Raw genomic sequence first — 19293 nt, 5'->3', positions numbered from 1 at the left:
TATGTTTTGTTTATTTTATATCACGTGAAAAACGTGTCCCGCGAAATATTACCAATTATGATGCATTATTTATGATTTAAGAAAAATAAATAAATTTATTTAACTAATGATTTATTTTTTATAAAATATTAAAACTATAATTACTATTATCCCAGTAAAAACACACCAATAAATTCAAGCTTATATATTCAAACAAAATATTTTATATTTTATGATGTCAATTAAGTTTGAATTAAGAATTTACTAGTTGAAATATTATTTCAACTAGTAAAATCATGTAGGCTACCTGGTATAATAATAAACAAAACCTTACTAAATAATGTGTTATTTCTTTATAATAATAATTATAAAAACAAAAATATATTTAAACATATTAAAATATACCGATAGAACAACTCAATATTGAGTTTTTCTTATTACCATCAACAATCATTATAACACAATATTTATTTTGAGTATAGTACGAAATGCCGTCGTCAGCTAAATTATCGACCCGTTAAAATATTGACTGTTGAAACTTATCATTATTACAAAATACCGAAAAACTAGAAACGAAAAACTATCAAATTAATAATGTCCGAATATAACTAATAATTTTATGTAATAAAATTATGTCCGAATATAACCAATAATTTTTAAAGTCACCGTCCGTGAACCAAATATTCTAAAACTACAGATACGTTAAACAAAGACGTCAGGAGTGTCTTGATAAGACCCACAACACACATATATATATATACTTCTATAAAAGATTATTTCGACTAAATACAAGAGCACTAGAAAAATAATCTGGAAATTACATATGCATCTATACGGTATTGTGATGAACCTCGTTTGAAACCCCAACAAAAGCTGATTATTTAAATAAGACAATGAATTGTGGTAAAAATTCCGTTTTAGACTTATACGTAGGTTCTCTTATAAGAATTATATCGCAGGTTAGGTTATGGTTTCAATCTTTATATCTTCAATATTTTATTTATTTTATTCATTTTACCATAGTTCATAATAGTATTAATTGTTATTTATATTTATTTTTTTTATATCAATACCAACTATTAATTATTTTGATAATGTTAACCTATATGATTTTACAAAAACAAAAATTGTATCATAATGATAGTTATGTTTTGTAATTAGTCGACATTTCGTATCCGCTGATATTACAAGCATTAACATTTCAAATTGCCAATATTTCTACTGTCGGTGATTCGACTGGCTCTCTATATTGTACAACGATTAAAATTTTATTTGAAGTAGCTATTTATAAGTTTCAATTTTAAATAATTATTCAACTAAGTAATACAATTTAAAACGATTGGTTGTGTATGGAGACAATTGTCAATATATGTCAGTATTGATTGTAAGTTATCCATTGAGACAGATTATTGTATTACACGTTTTAAAATAGGAGTAACGTTAAATAATCATCTCTGAAAAACAACTTTGATCAAATAAGACGTTCTTTTTTTATTAAAATATTTTGATATATTCGCACGGCGTAAAGTACAATGTGTGTTAAATTTCTATTAAATAGAAATTTAATAAAAAAAACTTTTAAGACATTATTTTATTTAAAAACTTATCTAATAAAATAATAAAAAAGTACATAACGGTACATCCAAAAATAAAACACACATAAATAAGAAAAAATGAAAAATAATATGTTCTTATTGAATAATTTTTAATAAAATATACAACCATGAAAATACTGTAATCTATTGATAGCTTACACTTCTAAATAAATAATACATTTTTAACAACCAAGATGTACTACGAGTTATTTTTAGAAAAAGTGTTTTTCTTTCGAATCACTGAAAATCTACAATAATGTGTGTTTTTCCAAATAAAAAATTTTTGTTTTATAGAAAAGAAAATATAAATATTTTTTTTTAAAGGAATTAACTTTCAAATTTAATTTGCTTAGTATATCTTTATTTATTTTTTTCGATTTTGTTAAAATAAAAATATATTCAACTTATGCTACAAAAATAATAATTAAATGTGGTTTAATTTATAGAAAAAAAAAAACAAAAAAATGATTGAGGAGGCAGACCATTCAGTGGTGTAACCCTTCAATGGTGACTTATTTTATATATGAGTATGTATTAAATTTTCAAGAACTCGAAAATATTAATGGTAGAGAATGTTCAATTATAAAATTTATTTTATTTATATTTATTTATTCATTTTTATTTCTATAATTTCAAGGTACAATGTTCGATTTAATCGACAGATTGAAATTTTAGGGAAGGTTAGAAATGAAAGACAGAAAACCACTATTATTAAACATTTAAAATAAATAAATTATTTCAACCAATCTAACAACTAAAAATCTTTTTTGTATCCTGTTTATTTATTAAATTTTATCTCTTTCTTTATGTTATAATACATTTTAATTAACCATGAGTTGAGTTTTATGTTTACCTAAAAATTTAACTCGTTAAAAATAAAATACTGCAAACAATCCAAAGAATCGAAAATTTGACGTAGCTTCACTTTATCTTTTTCTTTAAAATACACATTTAGTTTTTATAAAATTAAATATTACTATGGAGTAAAAAATGAACTAGGTACATGAATTAATATTACAATTTCAATTAATTCTGTTTTTATTTAATTCCACGTAGTATTTAAATATTTATTGAAGTAAATAAAAATAAATTAACTAAATCACATAAAATGTACATTATTTATCGTATGGCTAATTGTTCTACGTTTAGTTGAGTCCTTTTCGAAAGAATCACAAAGGAAAAATGTAATTGAGTATTCCATTTTTCTAAATAAATATAATGACCTATTAAAATGGAACTTCAATAAAATTCCAATTTTTTGAGGATTTAACCTATCAATGTTCAAGTGTTTGATTTAAAATTATTAATATACTAAGAATGAACTAACACATCATTAATGATTAATTTAATTATTCATTACAATTCATACCCAATTAGTTATATTATTTAAGTAAACATAATAGATTATATTTTTCTTATTGTTCTCACCGTGAAAATTTTCTTTTTTGAACATTTCTATGATTATTATCTTGCTTATGGCCAACGACGAGTTCAGTAGGATAATTCCAATACCAACCTCTTCTATTTATAAATTATTAAAGCAAAGTTTTCACTTAAATGTTATTTTGCATTTTACACTATTTAACAAGTAAAATTCTTTTTCTTTCGTTTTTTTTTTTTAAGATTCTGAGTGAAACGAAGAATGTAGGTACTAGTTTCATTACTACTGTATATGATTTTTTTTTTTTTTGTTTTGTATGTGTTTATATCTAAGTGATTCTACTGAAATATTTCTCCGATTATTACCGAATAAAAATTAAAATATAGGAAATAGATTCTAATTTATACTTAGGAAAATGGGATTATTTTTGAATTTCTTAACAGTTTTCTGAATAATTGTGAAAAACAGAGAAAAAATTTAAAAACATATCAACTGATAACAAGATTCTAATATTAAACACTAATAATCACCTATTATTTTTATATGAACTAATTTTATTTCTTTTGTGTGTCTATACATAACATTTTGACGAGAAGTATTACATTGATCACAATAACCATAAGAAATTTTTGATAGAAAGCTTTGTCAAGGTTATTTCATGAAATTTCTAACAACTTTCATAATAATTACAAAAATTTAGTTAAATTTAAATACTTCTAAATTATTCAAAATTTCATGTTTCTCAGCTTTTTTTAGAAAATGTCGAAAAAGTATTTAATAAGAAGTTCCACGTCTAAAACTGATTAATAATACCTAACCTCACATTTATGTAATTAAAAATTCACAAAACTTTTAAATTTCATACTTAAAACTTGAAAATTGAATATAAAATACATATTTCAAATCATTTTCTTTGTAGTTACAAAAAGGGTTAAATGGAAAAATGCAAAATTGTTATACTAGCGTTACACAATAAACATTTGACGAAAGGGTATTTGGAATCCATTTAATGGAATTTCCATTCAATAATGTTAGCCAATTATTTATTATTTTCAAAATATTAATCTTAGAACATTGAAACATTTAATGACTTCTTATATCAGCACATAACAAAAATATTACAACATAATAACGTTATTTAAATATAATTTAATAATAAACATTATTTTTGAAATAATTTTATGTTTACTTATGATGTTTGATAATTTATTTATAGTTAAATCATAATTCTCATATAGTATATCCTACATTGCTTATTTAATGTTATATAATATACTTACGAAATATCTGTCGTACTGCTTATACCAAACAGCTATTAAACATTTAAACAATTAATTTTATTTCTTTTTTACACATCTTTTTATATTAAAGTTATCCTCATTTTCTATTATTAGTAATTGTGAAATAAATTATAATTAACTACAATATATGTTCAAATGTTTATCTCGCAGACCATGCAATTCGTAAATGTAATGTTTTTATAACCTTTTTCCAAGGAAGAGAAAAAGAGTTATTTTACGTTCGTTCATAAACTGTAAATCCCATCATTCTTCTCAAAAACGAATCTTTTGTTACCTACCAACAGTTAAATTTAAAAATTAATTAATTTCTTATAAACCATTAACAATAAGTAGTAAAAAATATTAAATTTCTTATACGTTAAATATAAAATAATAGACCATCAATTATAACGAATAAAGAAAATATAATCTAATTTATAAACTATTAAAACCTGGAAACTATTTTATTTTTATAAAATCAAAATATTTTTTTAACCAACAACTGCTCTTAATCGATTGACATAAAAATATTCTGTGTTCATTTTACTATTTTATAAGGTCAAATTTTTATATTGATATATTTTACTTTATTAATTTTTATGAATCTAAATAATTTTTTAATATATTTTAAATCAAATAATATATATACATATAATTTCATATAATTTCTTCACTTATCTATTATCTTAAGTAAACAGAAAATCGCAATCATAATCCAAACAATTTTATAAAAAAATAAATAAATTTTGATATAATTTCAACAAATATATTTAGATTCCAGGTAAAACGACTTATGTAATAGTTTAACCATGGTGTGTCTTGAAAATGTAACACAAATTTTCTCGTATATGATAATATATATTTATGTAGTTAAAGGTATTTTATATATAGTCTTTAATCATTTTAATGAAGATTGTACTGTTTATAGAAACTTTCAATTTTAGGTTTTCCCGAATTTAAGTTTCCTTTTTAATTTTTGCTAAAATTAAAATTTCACAACTTCAACCAACCGACATTTAGTTTTGCTGCTATAACATCCATTTTTAGAATTATAAACTGATAAACTCGATTTCTTTCGTTTAGAATTGTTTTTTTGTAAGCAATACGTACAATAATTTAAGTTTCAATATAGCAATGTCATTTACCCATTGTTGTACATCACTAACCACGTCTTACTCTAATTAGGAATTTTATCCTTTTTATAATTACTATCATAATTAATTGAATTTATAATTAAATTTTAATCAATTCAAAAAATGGTCGACATTAAAAACGTTAACAATTTTTAAATTGATACATTAATGTAACTATAAAATATTATACACAGTGATATAAAAATACCGTATTTTATTTTTTAATTGTATAATACGTGTATTATACAAATATCATACGTATATAATACAGTATTTTACAAAAATGTTATGGTGTTTACATAATTGTTATATATATATATATAACTGCCGGAGTGTAATAAGAATGTAAAATCGCTAATATAAGACATTATTAGGTCGACCCATAGTAAAAAAAAACAGTAACTAACGTTTAGGAACTTCGAATTAATCGTATTGTAATTAATTGTATCTTGCAGCCTGTATGTAATTAAATATAATTAATAGAATTTAGTATAATGTTATACTGCAGTCTACTGTCTACGATTATGACTTATGACTTAGCACTTATCGCACGTATCATTACGATTTACAAATATTTCGACAAGAATCATGGAACTTAAGATAATAGATCTATCGTCTATGTCAAGAATAGTTCTTTATAATGGACAATGATGCTTATTCTTTATAATCTCTTTTCTATGATCGATGCTATCGGCAACCACCTAAGTAATAACCATGTTACTTATGTGGCTGTGCTCTGTTGTTTTATTACTGTTATCAATTATCAGTGTTATCTACCATTTATCGATTATCACTGATTTTTTTTTATACCACTTGTATTTTAGTTTTTTATACATGACGTATAATACGCCATTATAATACAATATACAATATGTATTATACAATTTACATTACTGATTATACATTTCGATATCAAAAGCTATGTAAAATTAATTCAAAATATTACATTTATTATATTCACTACAATTGTTTATTTGGCAATGACGTAATATTTAACTGTTCGACACGTCAAATATTAAATTTGTACCTACCTACATATTATATGTTCCTAATTTGATGCTTTAAGTTTAAATTATTCCAACGAGAATAACATGTTAAACATTTAAATTCTAACTTAATAAAGTTCTCTCTGTGTGAATAATTAGAATGAAGAAGTATAGAGGAATATGAGATTTGATATGCTTACATCATCCCCACAGATTATATTAATTCCATGCCATCACACTTTTATGTTTTTTGAAATATCAAACATCATTATATTTTTATTTCACTATAGTATATTTATAAGTAATAAGAATAACTATCTCAATAAACTAAAATAATTAGATTTTTTTGTTTATCGTAACATAATTTATAATATAACTCTCTAATGCAATTCTGCAATGTGAACTTGAACATAAATGTATAAAATATTTATTATTGGTTAGTAGATAAAAATATCACAAGGAACGTTTTGATTTTATAATTATTTTTTGCCATTACCATTTTCTTATTTTTGCATCCAACTTAAATTATTATTATAACATAAGTCTCATAATCTTGCATCTTAAATTAAAAAAAATATCAATATGATATACAGAAAACTCATATCTGCCAATATTCATTATTGAAATAAGTTAAGAATAAATATGACGTTGAAATGCAGTAAATACTGGGTTGAACTTTTAATAATAATTTTTCTTCTTCTTCGGTAAAACTCGGCCACTAGAATCAGGATGACATACATCCTTGCCTCCAATTTTCTCTATCCGATGCCTATATTCTCCAGTCTACTTCTCTACCTAACGCTTTTACATCATTCCTTACTCCTATTATTTTTAATAATCATACATAATATTATTAATAACAATCATACAACTATATAACATTTTGTGTGTCAATGATTTTACTATATGTTACATCAGTGGTGGCCAAACTTTTTTTTCCTCGGGCCATAAAAAACAACTTTTTTTTTTTATCGCTGGCCATAAAAAAATGCATTCTAAATTTTTTTTTACGTAAATGCAAAATATTACAGTTATACAAATAAGTGCTCTAATATAGAAGACTTTCGCGGGCCAGATATTAAATGATGGCGGGCCGTAGTTTGGCCACCACTGTGTTACATAATACATTTAAGTATAGCTGTACCCATATAATAATATTCGGCATAATGTATACCATCACACATGCCTTTTATACCAACTTCCGGTCAAAATCATATTTTAAATGCAACTGATCATTCATTTTAAAATTAAATTTTTTAAATAACACTATTAGTGCAATAAACAATAAGTGTCTAGTAATAACTTAGTAGTATGTATTTTACCAATTTTTAATCATTACGAAAGGTGTAATGGTCCTCAGTGATAGAAAACAACATGATTTAATTTATTACTTTTTATTTTCTGTATATATATATATATATATATATATATATATATGTATGTGTAGATTTATTAAACTATTAAATTTAATAACTATATTTAGATCTCATAAGTTATATATCTTTACTATTGTGATATTGTTATTTATAGTATTTTAATTGAATTACTTATTATTATTGTAAATGTGGAGACTATATTTTTTTTACTAAGAGCTTTAATAAAAAAAAAAATAGAAAAATTTATTAAAACGTCAAAAAGTGGTAATCAAGTTAAAATTATGATTCTATCGGTCTATAATATATTTTTTAAAGAAATAAATTTCCACGTACCTATTGCTAAATTATTCTACTTTTAATATCAAAATACGTTTTGAATTAGAATTACCTTTTTGACTTTTCTGATTTTTTTACACGAATTAAATCTAAATCGGTTCAACGATCTATAATTTATAGATAACTATTAGTTTTTGGTACATCGATCTAGCGTCTTGGCGTCAAATGGGATAGTAAATAATATAGTTTATTTTTAAGAGAGTAATATTATGTTTAATATCATTTTTACTTTGGTTCTATATCTACTTCAATTTTACTTCTTGTTCCTATGAAAACGCTTTATTATTATATAAATATAATTTAATGCGTTAGCACTCTCAGTACATATACTGTTAAATATTTATATACATAAATATATGCGTTATTCACGATACGTTGCCAATTTTCATTATTTCTCAGTGTCTAAAAAAATACTATTTTACTAATGAAATTATAGTCATAACTTTTGTTGTAAACAAGTAATAAAATGTCTATCATGTTAATTAAAGTCATTTTTTCCATAAAATATTACATTTAAATTTTAAAAATGGTACAGTATTGTATTCGGCGTCACTTTTCTTAAAAAATTTAAAATTTTTAATTATACAACTGTTACAGTTTTATACTCTGTTAAGAATTCAAAACTTTTACTTTGGTCCATGTACGATAAAATGATTAGAAAAGGGTCGTAATAGAACTTTAATTCTATAGTTCTTGAATACCTTCGCCACTAAATATCCAAAACAAATGAAGTTATAATGCTTGATAATATTTGATTATATATTATGAAAATATACTGACAGGTTATAAATTATAACTAATAACTATAAAGAACGATCAGCATAACGGGGTGGAGTGGTTAATCATCCGCAGTCGGCTTCGGTTAAACCACTCCACTTTAGTACTCTAAGTGACCAACCGAGAATTTAATGATTTAGCGTGCCTTTATCTTATATTTAATAAACTATAGTAGAGCATAAAAAAATAATATATTCTAAGTACGAACATTAGTATACTAAAAAATAAATCTATAATTAAACATCAAAAAAAAATATGTGGAATATTTAATACATTTAATCCTGTCGCATCTACTGCATATAGTAGTCTAAAAACTTTTATTGTCAACACTTATCATGACAAATGGCATTATTACTGTAATTTAACAGGGTCACTATTTTATATACAAATAGTATTATTAAACTAAGTTTATAATTTTCCAGTAACAAAAAGTAATGTTGTGGTATAAAAAAATGTATATAAAAAAAAAACTAGCCACAATGATGTTACTTCATAAGTAATTTCGTTATAGTAATTTATCATTTATGTTATTTCCAAACATTGCTATTCGCCTAATACAAGTATTGTACTCCATGATTGTCGAAACATGAAGTTCAATGTAAAAATAATAAGAAAAAAATAAATAAAATATAAATACAAATCTTCAAAATCAAACGATACTTAAACTCAATTTATACGAGAATACAAGTAATATAGAACATATTTACAATACAAAAGTATATAAAATTAAATGTATTGTACAAAATCTTTCAAAAACAGTATGTCAATTTATTATAAAAAAATATATACACAAAGATTTTTGTTGATACCTACTTGAAAAATGTAAAAAAGAAATTCTGAAGAGAACATGAACCAAACTTTTTTTTTTAGTAAAATAATATAAATTATAATGAACGGAAGAGTTATTTATTATTTGGGAAAAATTAAAAACTGTTTAAATATTTTAAATACAATTTGTAAGAATCTTCTTTTAAATATTACGGAAAATAATAACATACAAATATTTTTTTTAAATATAATATTCATATTTATATTTATATATAACCTATATACGAGTATATTAAAAAATGTATTAAAAATATAACTAATTATTCTACCAATTGATTTAAAATCCAATTTCGTATTATTAATGATGCACTTATAATTGTAATAGAAATATAGCAAATCTTATTTTTACAAAAGCTCTTATTTTAATGTTTAGAATATATAAACATTAGTACAATAAATATACTTTTGTTAAAATAAAAAACAATTTTGATAGAGCATATAACAGAAAAATGTATTAAATTAATAATTGATTTGAATCAACATATTTTTAAAAATTATAATTGTGAACTAAATAAAAAAATTATTTATTTTCTTTATTATAGCTTCCTTTAGATTTAGTAATTAAAATTTTTCAACTCTAATAAATACTAACTGTGTATTTTTTAATTAAATTTACTAACTATAGTATAATTGATTTGTTTGTGTAGTTATCTCATTGTAACATGAGAAAAATTTCTCTAAGTAATCTCACGTTGGAAACTAGTGGTATGTACCGATGTGAAGTCTCAACAGAGGGTCCGAAATTTGAAATGGTTTTTAAATCTGCGAACATGAATGTATTAGGTAAATATCAAAAATGGTTATTAAAATTTTAATTAATGTTTAATATATATTTGTGTATATTTTATTTTTTAAAAAAAATACTCTAGGCCTCACTGAAAAATCCGTGAAAAAGGCCCAGGGTAATTATTATAATATATGAATAAAATGTGTTATACAATTGATGTGATACAAAACTGTTATAATAAATACAATTCGCATGTATATAAAATAAAATATTACAAGATTAATGAATAATAATTAATGAATATAACATATAAATAAATATTTAAGAAACAAAATAAAAAAAGTTATGAATTTGGTAATAAATGTCATAATGTATCAAAATCTGTCTTAGTGTCTATTAAAATAATTTTATTATATTTGTGTTATGGTAAATGAATTACATTTTTTGATATTAACGAAGTAAATTTTATTTTAATAAATCCATTTTAGATGTCAATTTATTGAGAAGTTATTTTTAGCATACTTAGCATAACGGGTTTTCAACAAAATTTTAATTGATTTTAGATAAAACTATTTGCCAGAAAATACTTATACATTTTTATAAAAAAAATTTTTTTGGTATCTAGCTAGTTTTTCTAAGGTGAAAAAAATCAAAAAATTGTAAAGGAATAATAATTTGTAATGAATCGTAAATAACGTGAAAGAATTTTATCAAAGAAAACTCCTTATTTTATTGAAATTATTAAATAATTAAAAATTAAATTTAAATTGTTTGTAATTATTTAGCCAACGGGTCTCAAATCAATTAATCTTAAATCATTCTCACTTAATATATTTTGTGACTGTTATTACATAAATAATTTTTCTTATCTTGTTTATTATTGAATAAATGTATTCATTCGATTTATTTAATATCAACAAACGTCCAAGCTATTTGTTTTTTCAGATCATTTGCTATTTTCTACATATGGTAGGTAAAAGGACAATAATGTCAAATTTCAGTCAATTATAACCATTTGTTTTTTATTTTATATAAAATAACGTCGCAGCTAATCGCGTTAAATGCTCTAGCTCAACAAGATTAATGATTACAAATTTTTCTGTGCTGAAGTTATCGTAAATATAAGATTTGTTATTTTAGCTAAAAGCTGTAACTAAAAAAATTTTGACAACCTCTAATCTCGGACTAAAATTCAATTGAATTTCAAATAATATATTATTGGATTCTATGTAATTAACTAGTCTGCTCTCGGTGACTCGGTAAAATTTTGCTACACTAGGTACTAAAGAATATTTCATTGATTATTTAATAAAGAATTTCACATTTTTTTATGAATAAGAATTGAAAGCGTCGAAAATACAATTGTGACAAGTTAAATTAGGGCGAAATTTAGGGGGCACTGGCTACAACTACCCCGGGCGCCAGTTTTTTGGGAGCGCCAAAATTTTGTGGTCAGAAATTTGCTCACTTGTGAATTATTGAACTTTTAAAATTATTTTGAAATTATTATTTTTTTATTTTTAATAACAGTATCATAAAGTTAATGTATTTATAGCAATATAGCTATCAGCAGTCCAGAATATTATTAATATACCTACCTAATATTAGTTCCCAAATTTGTTATGATAATGTCAATAAACATAGGTTATTTACAATAATAAGGCGTATTATGTTATCGTGTGCGGCATACGGTGGCATGGGTACTACACAAAAATAGCACTGATTTTAGAATATCTAAAAGGTTCATGAGGATCTATCTCCTCGTATATTTTCCGTGGGTAGGCCCCTTAGAGGGGCGTCAATTTTTTTTTTTTTGCACTGAAGCGCAAAATGTCTAAATACGGCACTGAGTTTAATGTTTACATACTATATATTAACGATGCTCAGTGCACAAATTATGAATATTATAAATATCATAATATATACGTTCTATGAAACATAAAACAATAAAAAATAAAAATCTTGATTTCAACTGTAATGAAAATTGAATGTTATTTTTTTCATACAATTTATTATGCTTTATCTTCAATATAAAAAGAGAAATAAAAATGAAAATGTGAGAAGAAAGTTACTGAACTAGTAAAAAATAAAAAAATAATTATTTTAAGTATAGTAACGTCCAATAATGGTTATTTTTAGGTTTAGTTGTAATTATCCTTACAATTTTTATTGAGAAATTTTTAAAATTGAAGTTATATTATCAATTTTTAAAATCTAATCAAAATATGATTATTAATAAATTGTAAAATTAATATTTCAGTTTTCACATTTTTAATTTAATTGCAAACATCAAATAATACTTTTACAGTAGTTTTAAATAGTAAACAGTGACTTGAAAAAACATTTCACATAAAATCATAATTAGGAAATGTAAAAACATTTTTTTTCGACTAAAAAATGAAACACATATTTTTTACAATCATCCATTTTAAGGTAAACTGTCTATTACACTTGAATATATCATTATTTAACATAGGTGTATCTACATAGAGACGTAAAATGTCTTACGAGACTGATTTATATGTTGTGTAAAATATTTCAAAACTTTTAAAAATTCTGTACATCGTATACATAATATATATATTATGTTATATAGCTATAAAAACAATATACATGCATAAATAATTGAAAACTGTACTAACATTAAATGAAAATAAAATAAAATACACACTATACGAAGATATATTGTAAGAGTACCGAGGTAATAAACAGCTCCAATTGCGGGTACGCTGAAGAAGAGTGCGTGTACAATAAAATAAAATTATGAAAAATGAAGAACAGGAAACAGGCAATATATACATTTTTATTTTTCAGTCTTTATTTATTTAATTTAAAATACTTCAGTAAACTAATAATCTTAAAAGTTTAATAACATTTAACAAAGTATATCGTAGGCCATTCATGTAATAACTGCCTTGATACTAATGTTTATAAAATAATTAAATGTTCCAGTAATTAGGTATAGCAAAGAAATTAAATATAGATAAAAATATTCGATGTTGAAATTAATGACTAATATGGGAATTTTATTACGAGTTTGTTTAAAATTACGGTAAGTAAATAGTGTTTAATAAGATTTTGAACGAATAGTTAGTTTGGCGGCTCTTATGCTGACGTATGACGGACCAAACGAGCTAGTATTGGAGGTAGACACATGACGACGTATGGGGACGTGTTTAGCTAAAGTTTTACCTTTTTTTGTTTATTTATGGAATCTGTCAGTTTTTTGTATAGTTTACAACCTTTGCATAATACTTTATGTGCATCGGAGCATAGTAAACATCCAGTCGAGAGACTATGATTTTTGTTGCACTTTTCAGTTAAATTATCTTTACCACATTTAACGCATATATATAGTGACTACAGTAGTTACGCGTATATATGGTCATATGTGTGGACTATTTTGTTTTGCGTGTGGTTTTTCAATAACTGCAGTAGAGTAAAATAATGTATTCATTTTGAAAATAATTTCATTGAGAACCAATTCTACGTAGAACAGTGGTGAAAAGGTGATGACTCTTCTTGGTATTAAACCACGCACAGTGCGCTAGTTTGGCCATATTGTAGGATGATGGAGATTTAAAATGACCACCTTGAATTGGCGTTTGAAGTGCAGTCGAAAGGAGTGAAATTCTGCATAGGAATCGCTTAAGCAATCAATTGTTATAGTGTACGTCATGCAGTTTTTGAACTAGAGTATTAGGAATGATGTGGACTCACAAAAAAAATCGTTAATCCCTATGAGTGATATTAGTTTCTTGTTGAATATTGAGAAATTGGTGACGTTCTTTACATAAATAACCAATGTTTGAATGTTGTTAGGTAGGACTTCGGTTTGAAGTAGTTGTTCACACCCAACTGTACGTTATTGATAGGTAGAAATAACTCGGATTTAGTTTTGGTTTCTACCTTAACCAACGCAGTGTAGCAATTTAATAAATCAGCTAAATAATTTGATAACTTTTTAATCTTATTAGAAAGAACTGAAAGATGAGGACAAATATGAGGACAAATGCTATAGTTTTCATTTAGTTGTATGTGTTGATCGAAACGATGTCATGTTAGACGAGCCCAATGCGTGGTATAACGTAGATATGATACGTAGTAATACGAAGTTTGCGGGCGATTTACTTCGACAAAGGTGATAACGGAACTCGATTAGCATACCAGTGCCTGGGACGGTAGTTTTCACCACACTAAAATGCATGAAATGTACTCGCAGAATTAATTATTAATCGGTCGAGCTATAATACGGTTATCGAATGGAGTACACGTAATTTTGTTTCCTCGGTTCCATTAAGATTTAATACCGGTAGTCATGTTATTTAAATCACAAACAGTTTTATTCTATCAAAAGGATAATATTATTTGAAATAATAACCTAAAATTCGTTGTAAAGATTATTTTATTCAAAACAATTTAAGGAAAAAAAATATGATGGTACTTGTATTCATTTTTCAGAACTTAAATATTATAGTACATTAATAAAATGTATAAAAATAATACATTAAATATAAACTGAAAAAATAACTCTGCCCAAGGAGAAGTGATGCTTCTTCATATTAATTTATTATTAATTAAAAATGTTTAAAAAATATTCAAAAAATATTTACTTTTACGTAGACCTAAATAAAGATGGACTAACAAAACAAACATAATAATAAAATCTCATAATACAATAAACATAAGTTATCGATCCTTTAGGCTTACCCAAATTTTTTCAAGACATAGTATTCGTTGCGTGACAGAAAACAACAATCCTTATAATATAATTTTTTTATTTAATAATTATTTTATTGTTTAAAAATATTTTATCTCTTTTAACTAATTGTAATTATAAAATAAAATTATATAGTTTAAATATTTCTCTTTTTAACTAATTTCGTAAAAATTGAATAACATCTAAAAATTAAAACACATATTTCTTATATAGTAGCTTTTGTTTATTTAAAATTATTATTAAATATTTACATATTTTCAACTATAGATTGACCATAGATAAATGTAATGTATACGTATACATCTAGTACAGGTTTAACCTAAGCTATTCCAAATTGCGTGATTTAAGTCTATAACCATAGATTCATGGTTCGATATTTTTTTTTTTTTACTGTTAAGTAATACAAATATTGTTTGTACACACCCAAGAGAACGATAAATGAAAATTATTAATGCAATAACATGATTGACAGCATATCCGGAAGGGAACCCATTGATTGAAGGTGTAATGAATCGGTACGCAGTTGGCGATTTCGTGTCGGGAAACTGCACTTCCGCCAAGTCCTATCCACAGCCATCTATGACATGGTATGTCAACGGTGTTCAGGTGAGTTCAAGTGTATTAGCAAGAAATTAATATTTCAACTTAATTAGATAATATATCTAGTAATAATTGACTCATTTAAAACAATCACTGAATTATAATACTTTCTGGATACTTTTATATGCTTTACATTTTTAAAATCAAAACAAATTGTAGCTACATCATTCATTTTAAGTTTAAAAATTATAACATTATAAATGTATATAAAAAAATATACGTATGGTAATTAGAAATAATTGTACTAATTTTTTTTCTTATTATTATTATTATTATTATTATTGTAATTACTTTAGATAGAGCTCGTTTCTAAAAAAAAATTGTATAAGATAACTACTGAAAAAGTAGGAATCAGATATTATGTTTTAATTCATAAGAAACAAATTATGAAAATAAACACCTAATGCTTAAATTTTCAAACATTCAATATTTTTTCATTGTCCATTTATATATAGTTAAGTACTTATATTACAAACATACCTTTCCATTAAAATCAAATTCTAAATAACCAATAGTATATCGTTTATATAATGTTCAGACTAATTAAATTCTCTATTTTATGGCTTATAAATTCTTGAAAAAATCAAAAATTTAATAAACACTTTTTCAATTTAACATAAAAAAAAAGATTAGTGAGTTCTTTACTAGATTATTTTCTTGCTTAACTTAGCTCCCGTCTAAATTTAATTACATTTGAATAAGGGTTTCTGTTGTAAATAAATATAGATGTATCAGAAGTATGTCAGTGTTGTAAATTTTTAAATGAATTTATCATCGTGTCCTATCTAATTCGAGTTACTTTGGATTTAAACAATATTTTTATTAAAAAAATAATAAAGCCGTTATTTTATTATTTTGGCTACAACATGTATATAATTTACACAATATGGTTTAAAAAAAAAAAAAAATTAATCAAAAACTGAAATGTAGTACTTGTCTAATATTTTTTTCGATAATAATTATTATACCTATGTAGACATTTATAAAAAAAATCGCTATAAATAAACGAGTAAAATAAAAAATTGAGATTTGTACATAATATATAAATTATACTTTTTTTTAATTACAATATTAGAACATTATTTAAAATAAATTACGACAAGGAAATCCCTTAAATTAAGTAAAAGAAAAACTTATTATGTTTCGGATCGTTATGAAGAAGAATTAAAATATAATTGAAAATTTCAAAGTAATATGATAATTTGTTTAAGATAAATAAAATGAATTGGCGAAGATGTCAGGAGGCTGAATTGTAGAGTAAAATGAATTAAAGAGAAAAGTTGAAACTTATTCAAATGTCGAACTACACAATATATATATTGTACATAATGTTCTATTTGATTTGGGAAATATTTTAGTGACATATTACATTGTATTAATATCAGTTTCAGAGTTTATAAATTCCTTAGTACGAAACTTTTCAAAAAATAAAATGAATTACTGGAAATAAGAAATAATTTTTTATTCAATGATGTATAAACTATATACATTTTCAAAGCTCTAATTCTCTGGTTTTAAAAACTTTTTAAAATTAAATCTGAATTACAAATGTACTAAAAATTTAATTATTTTAATTTTAAATAATCTGATGTTGAAAAATGCTAGGTATAATTTATTTATTATTTTATAGTCTTAATCATACAGAGATTATAATTATGTACTCCGTGAATACGAAAAAATTGCGAATTAATAAAGAAAATTTTCTCGGTGTAAATATATATTATAAACATGAACATTTGATTTTATATATTAACGTATAAACAATAATTGAATTGACTGTAGTTGTCTGCTCAACACTTTCATCAGTTTTACTTAAGAGAACGCCACACCCACATGTGTTATCTCCGTCTGATACACATACAACATAGCTAATGCGCGTTCAGTAGTTCAAATGTAGTGATGTTAGCTTTAATATTAAACTGATTTACAATCAAACATTATTGGAAAAAAATTATCGCTTTTTCCAAAATTTTAATTTTCAAGCGAGTTATGAGTTTGTAAAATATTACATTTATAAACTAATCATAACTCACATAAAAATTTTAATATCGGAAAAATCGACCAAAAAAACACAGAATTTGTTTTTTCCTTAATGTATTATTATTGGTAAATTTACTTAATGACTATTAAAGCTAACATCACTACATTTGAACTGCCAAACGCGAATTTGCTATGTTGTATGTGTGTCAGACGGAGACAATAATGTGAGCGCGAATTCCATTTAATCAAATCTGTGTCGGATTTAATGTTATCGTATGTTTTGAAAAAAATTGGCAAAACTGTATTATAAACTATAATATATTACATTATTAATAATTAATTAAAGATTAATGAAATTCAATCAATATATTTTTAATAAAATCATCAGTATTGATATTACAAATTTAATTAATTTATATTCAAATGTATTTTACGTATGTTTTCTATATTATATACAGGCGAACGATAATCAAGTGGAAAACTATCCCGTATTGGTCAACCCTGAAGGTCCACTGTACTCAAAAGCAGTCGGCATCCGATTTAAGGTATGAATACATGCATGTAAATAATATGAATCTACATATTTTTATATTGCTGTAAATGTTTATTATTATAGAAAAAAACACTAAATTATCATAAAATTATTTTTTTTTTTTAAATACATATTTAGTGCAAAAAAAATTAAATAATAATAATATATACGTATTACATATATTATATTATCATATGCAAAATAAAAAAATAAAATATATTAAATGTATAAAATACGAGAGTATAATGAAGCCTAATTGTATTGTTTCTAGCTGTATATATCGATTAAAATCCATTTAAGAAATTATTTTTGACGTATTAAAAAATAGAGTAGGTATCTAATTATAATAAAATATATATATTATAAATAATAAGTATTTAATCTTTTTCAGCTGTTTTATATTTGTTATTATAAATGGGCGGATAAAAAAAAATATTATTTAACAGTTTGAAATTAATGATAATTACCTTATAGGTATAATTATAATAATAAGTATTAAAAATTATTATCGAATTTATGATTTAAATAATTGTTAGATATAAAAATTGAGTGAACGAAAGATACGTTTTACACTTTTGAAATATCGACGATCGTTAGCAGATAATGCACTGTTTTGAAAACATGTTGAACTTTGTACCATATTGCACTCGAAAAACAATTCTAAATGATTCAATGGATATTTAAATGCATTTTCATTAGAAATTTGTTATTATTCATTGTAAGAAAAAGTGTCCATTAAATCCCAATGATAAGTAAGAGTGAGAATAACTCTCCTATAGACACCATTTACAAAATGAGTATCTAACTAAAAATTTAAATTAAAGAAAACTGAGTGAAATTGTTTGACGTGTTAAAAGAAAAAAAACATTAAATGTTTAATACGATAATAATACTGAATAATGCACAGGCCAAAAAACCCAAATGATGGAGTTTGAAAAGAAATTCAATATGGATGTTGCGTGGATACCGGTTGTGCAAAGTATTCGTAATAAAAAGTGCGAGAATTCTATAGATTTTGAGCTTACTTGTGTGATTTGAAAAAAAAAATGAATTAAAATAGTTC

At 23.7% G+C, this 19293-nt stretch overlaps 1 protein-coding gene across 2 annotated transcripts in view; it reads left to right on the top strand.

The window, feature by feature from the left end:
• Window positions 1–19293, top strand: part of LOC112692646 — a 71692-nt gene that overhangs the window by 41831 nt on the left and 10568 nt on the right. For both annotated transcript variants that reach the window (XM_025567378.1, XM_025567379.1), the window contains 3 exons: window positions 10319–10454; window positions 15591–15724; window positions 18157–18243. In XM_025567378.1, coding sequence (XP_025423163.1) covers window positions 10319–10454; window positions 15591–15724; window positions 18157–18243 — 357 coding nt within the window. The remainder of the gene's footprint in view (window positions 1–10318; window positions 10455–15590; window positions 15725–18156; window positions 18244–19293) is intronic.

Source organism: Sipha flava, unplaced genomic scaffold, assembly GCF_003268045.1.
Source record: "Sipha flava isolate LNK unplaced genomic scaffold, YSA_version1 75_pilon_pilon, whole genome shotgun sequence".
Classification (NCBI taxonomy): domain Eukaryota; kingdom Metazoa; phylum Arthropoda; class Insecta; order Hemiptera; family Aphididae; genus Sipha; species Sipha flava.
The sequence above is the reverse complement of the archived record's forward strand: the minus strand, read 5'-3'. Positions and strand labels throughout refer to the sequence as shown.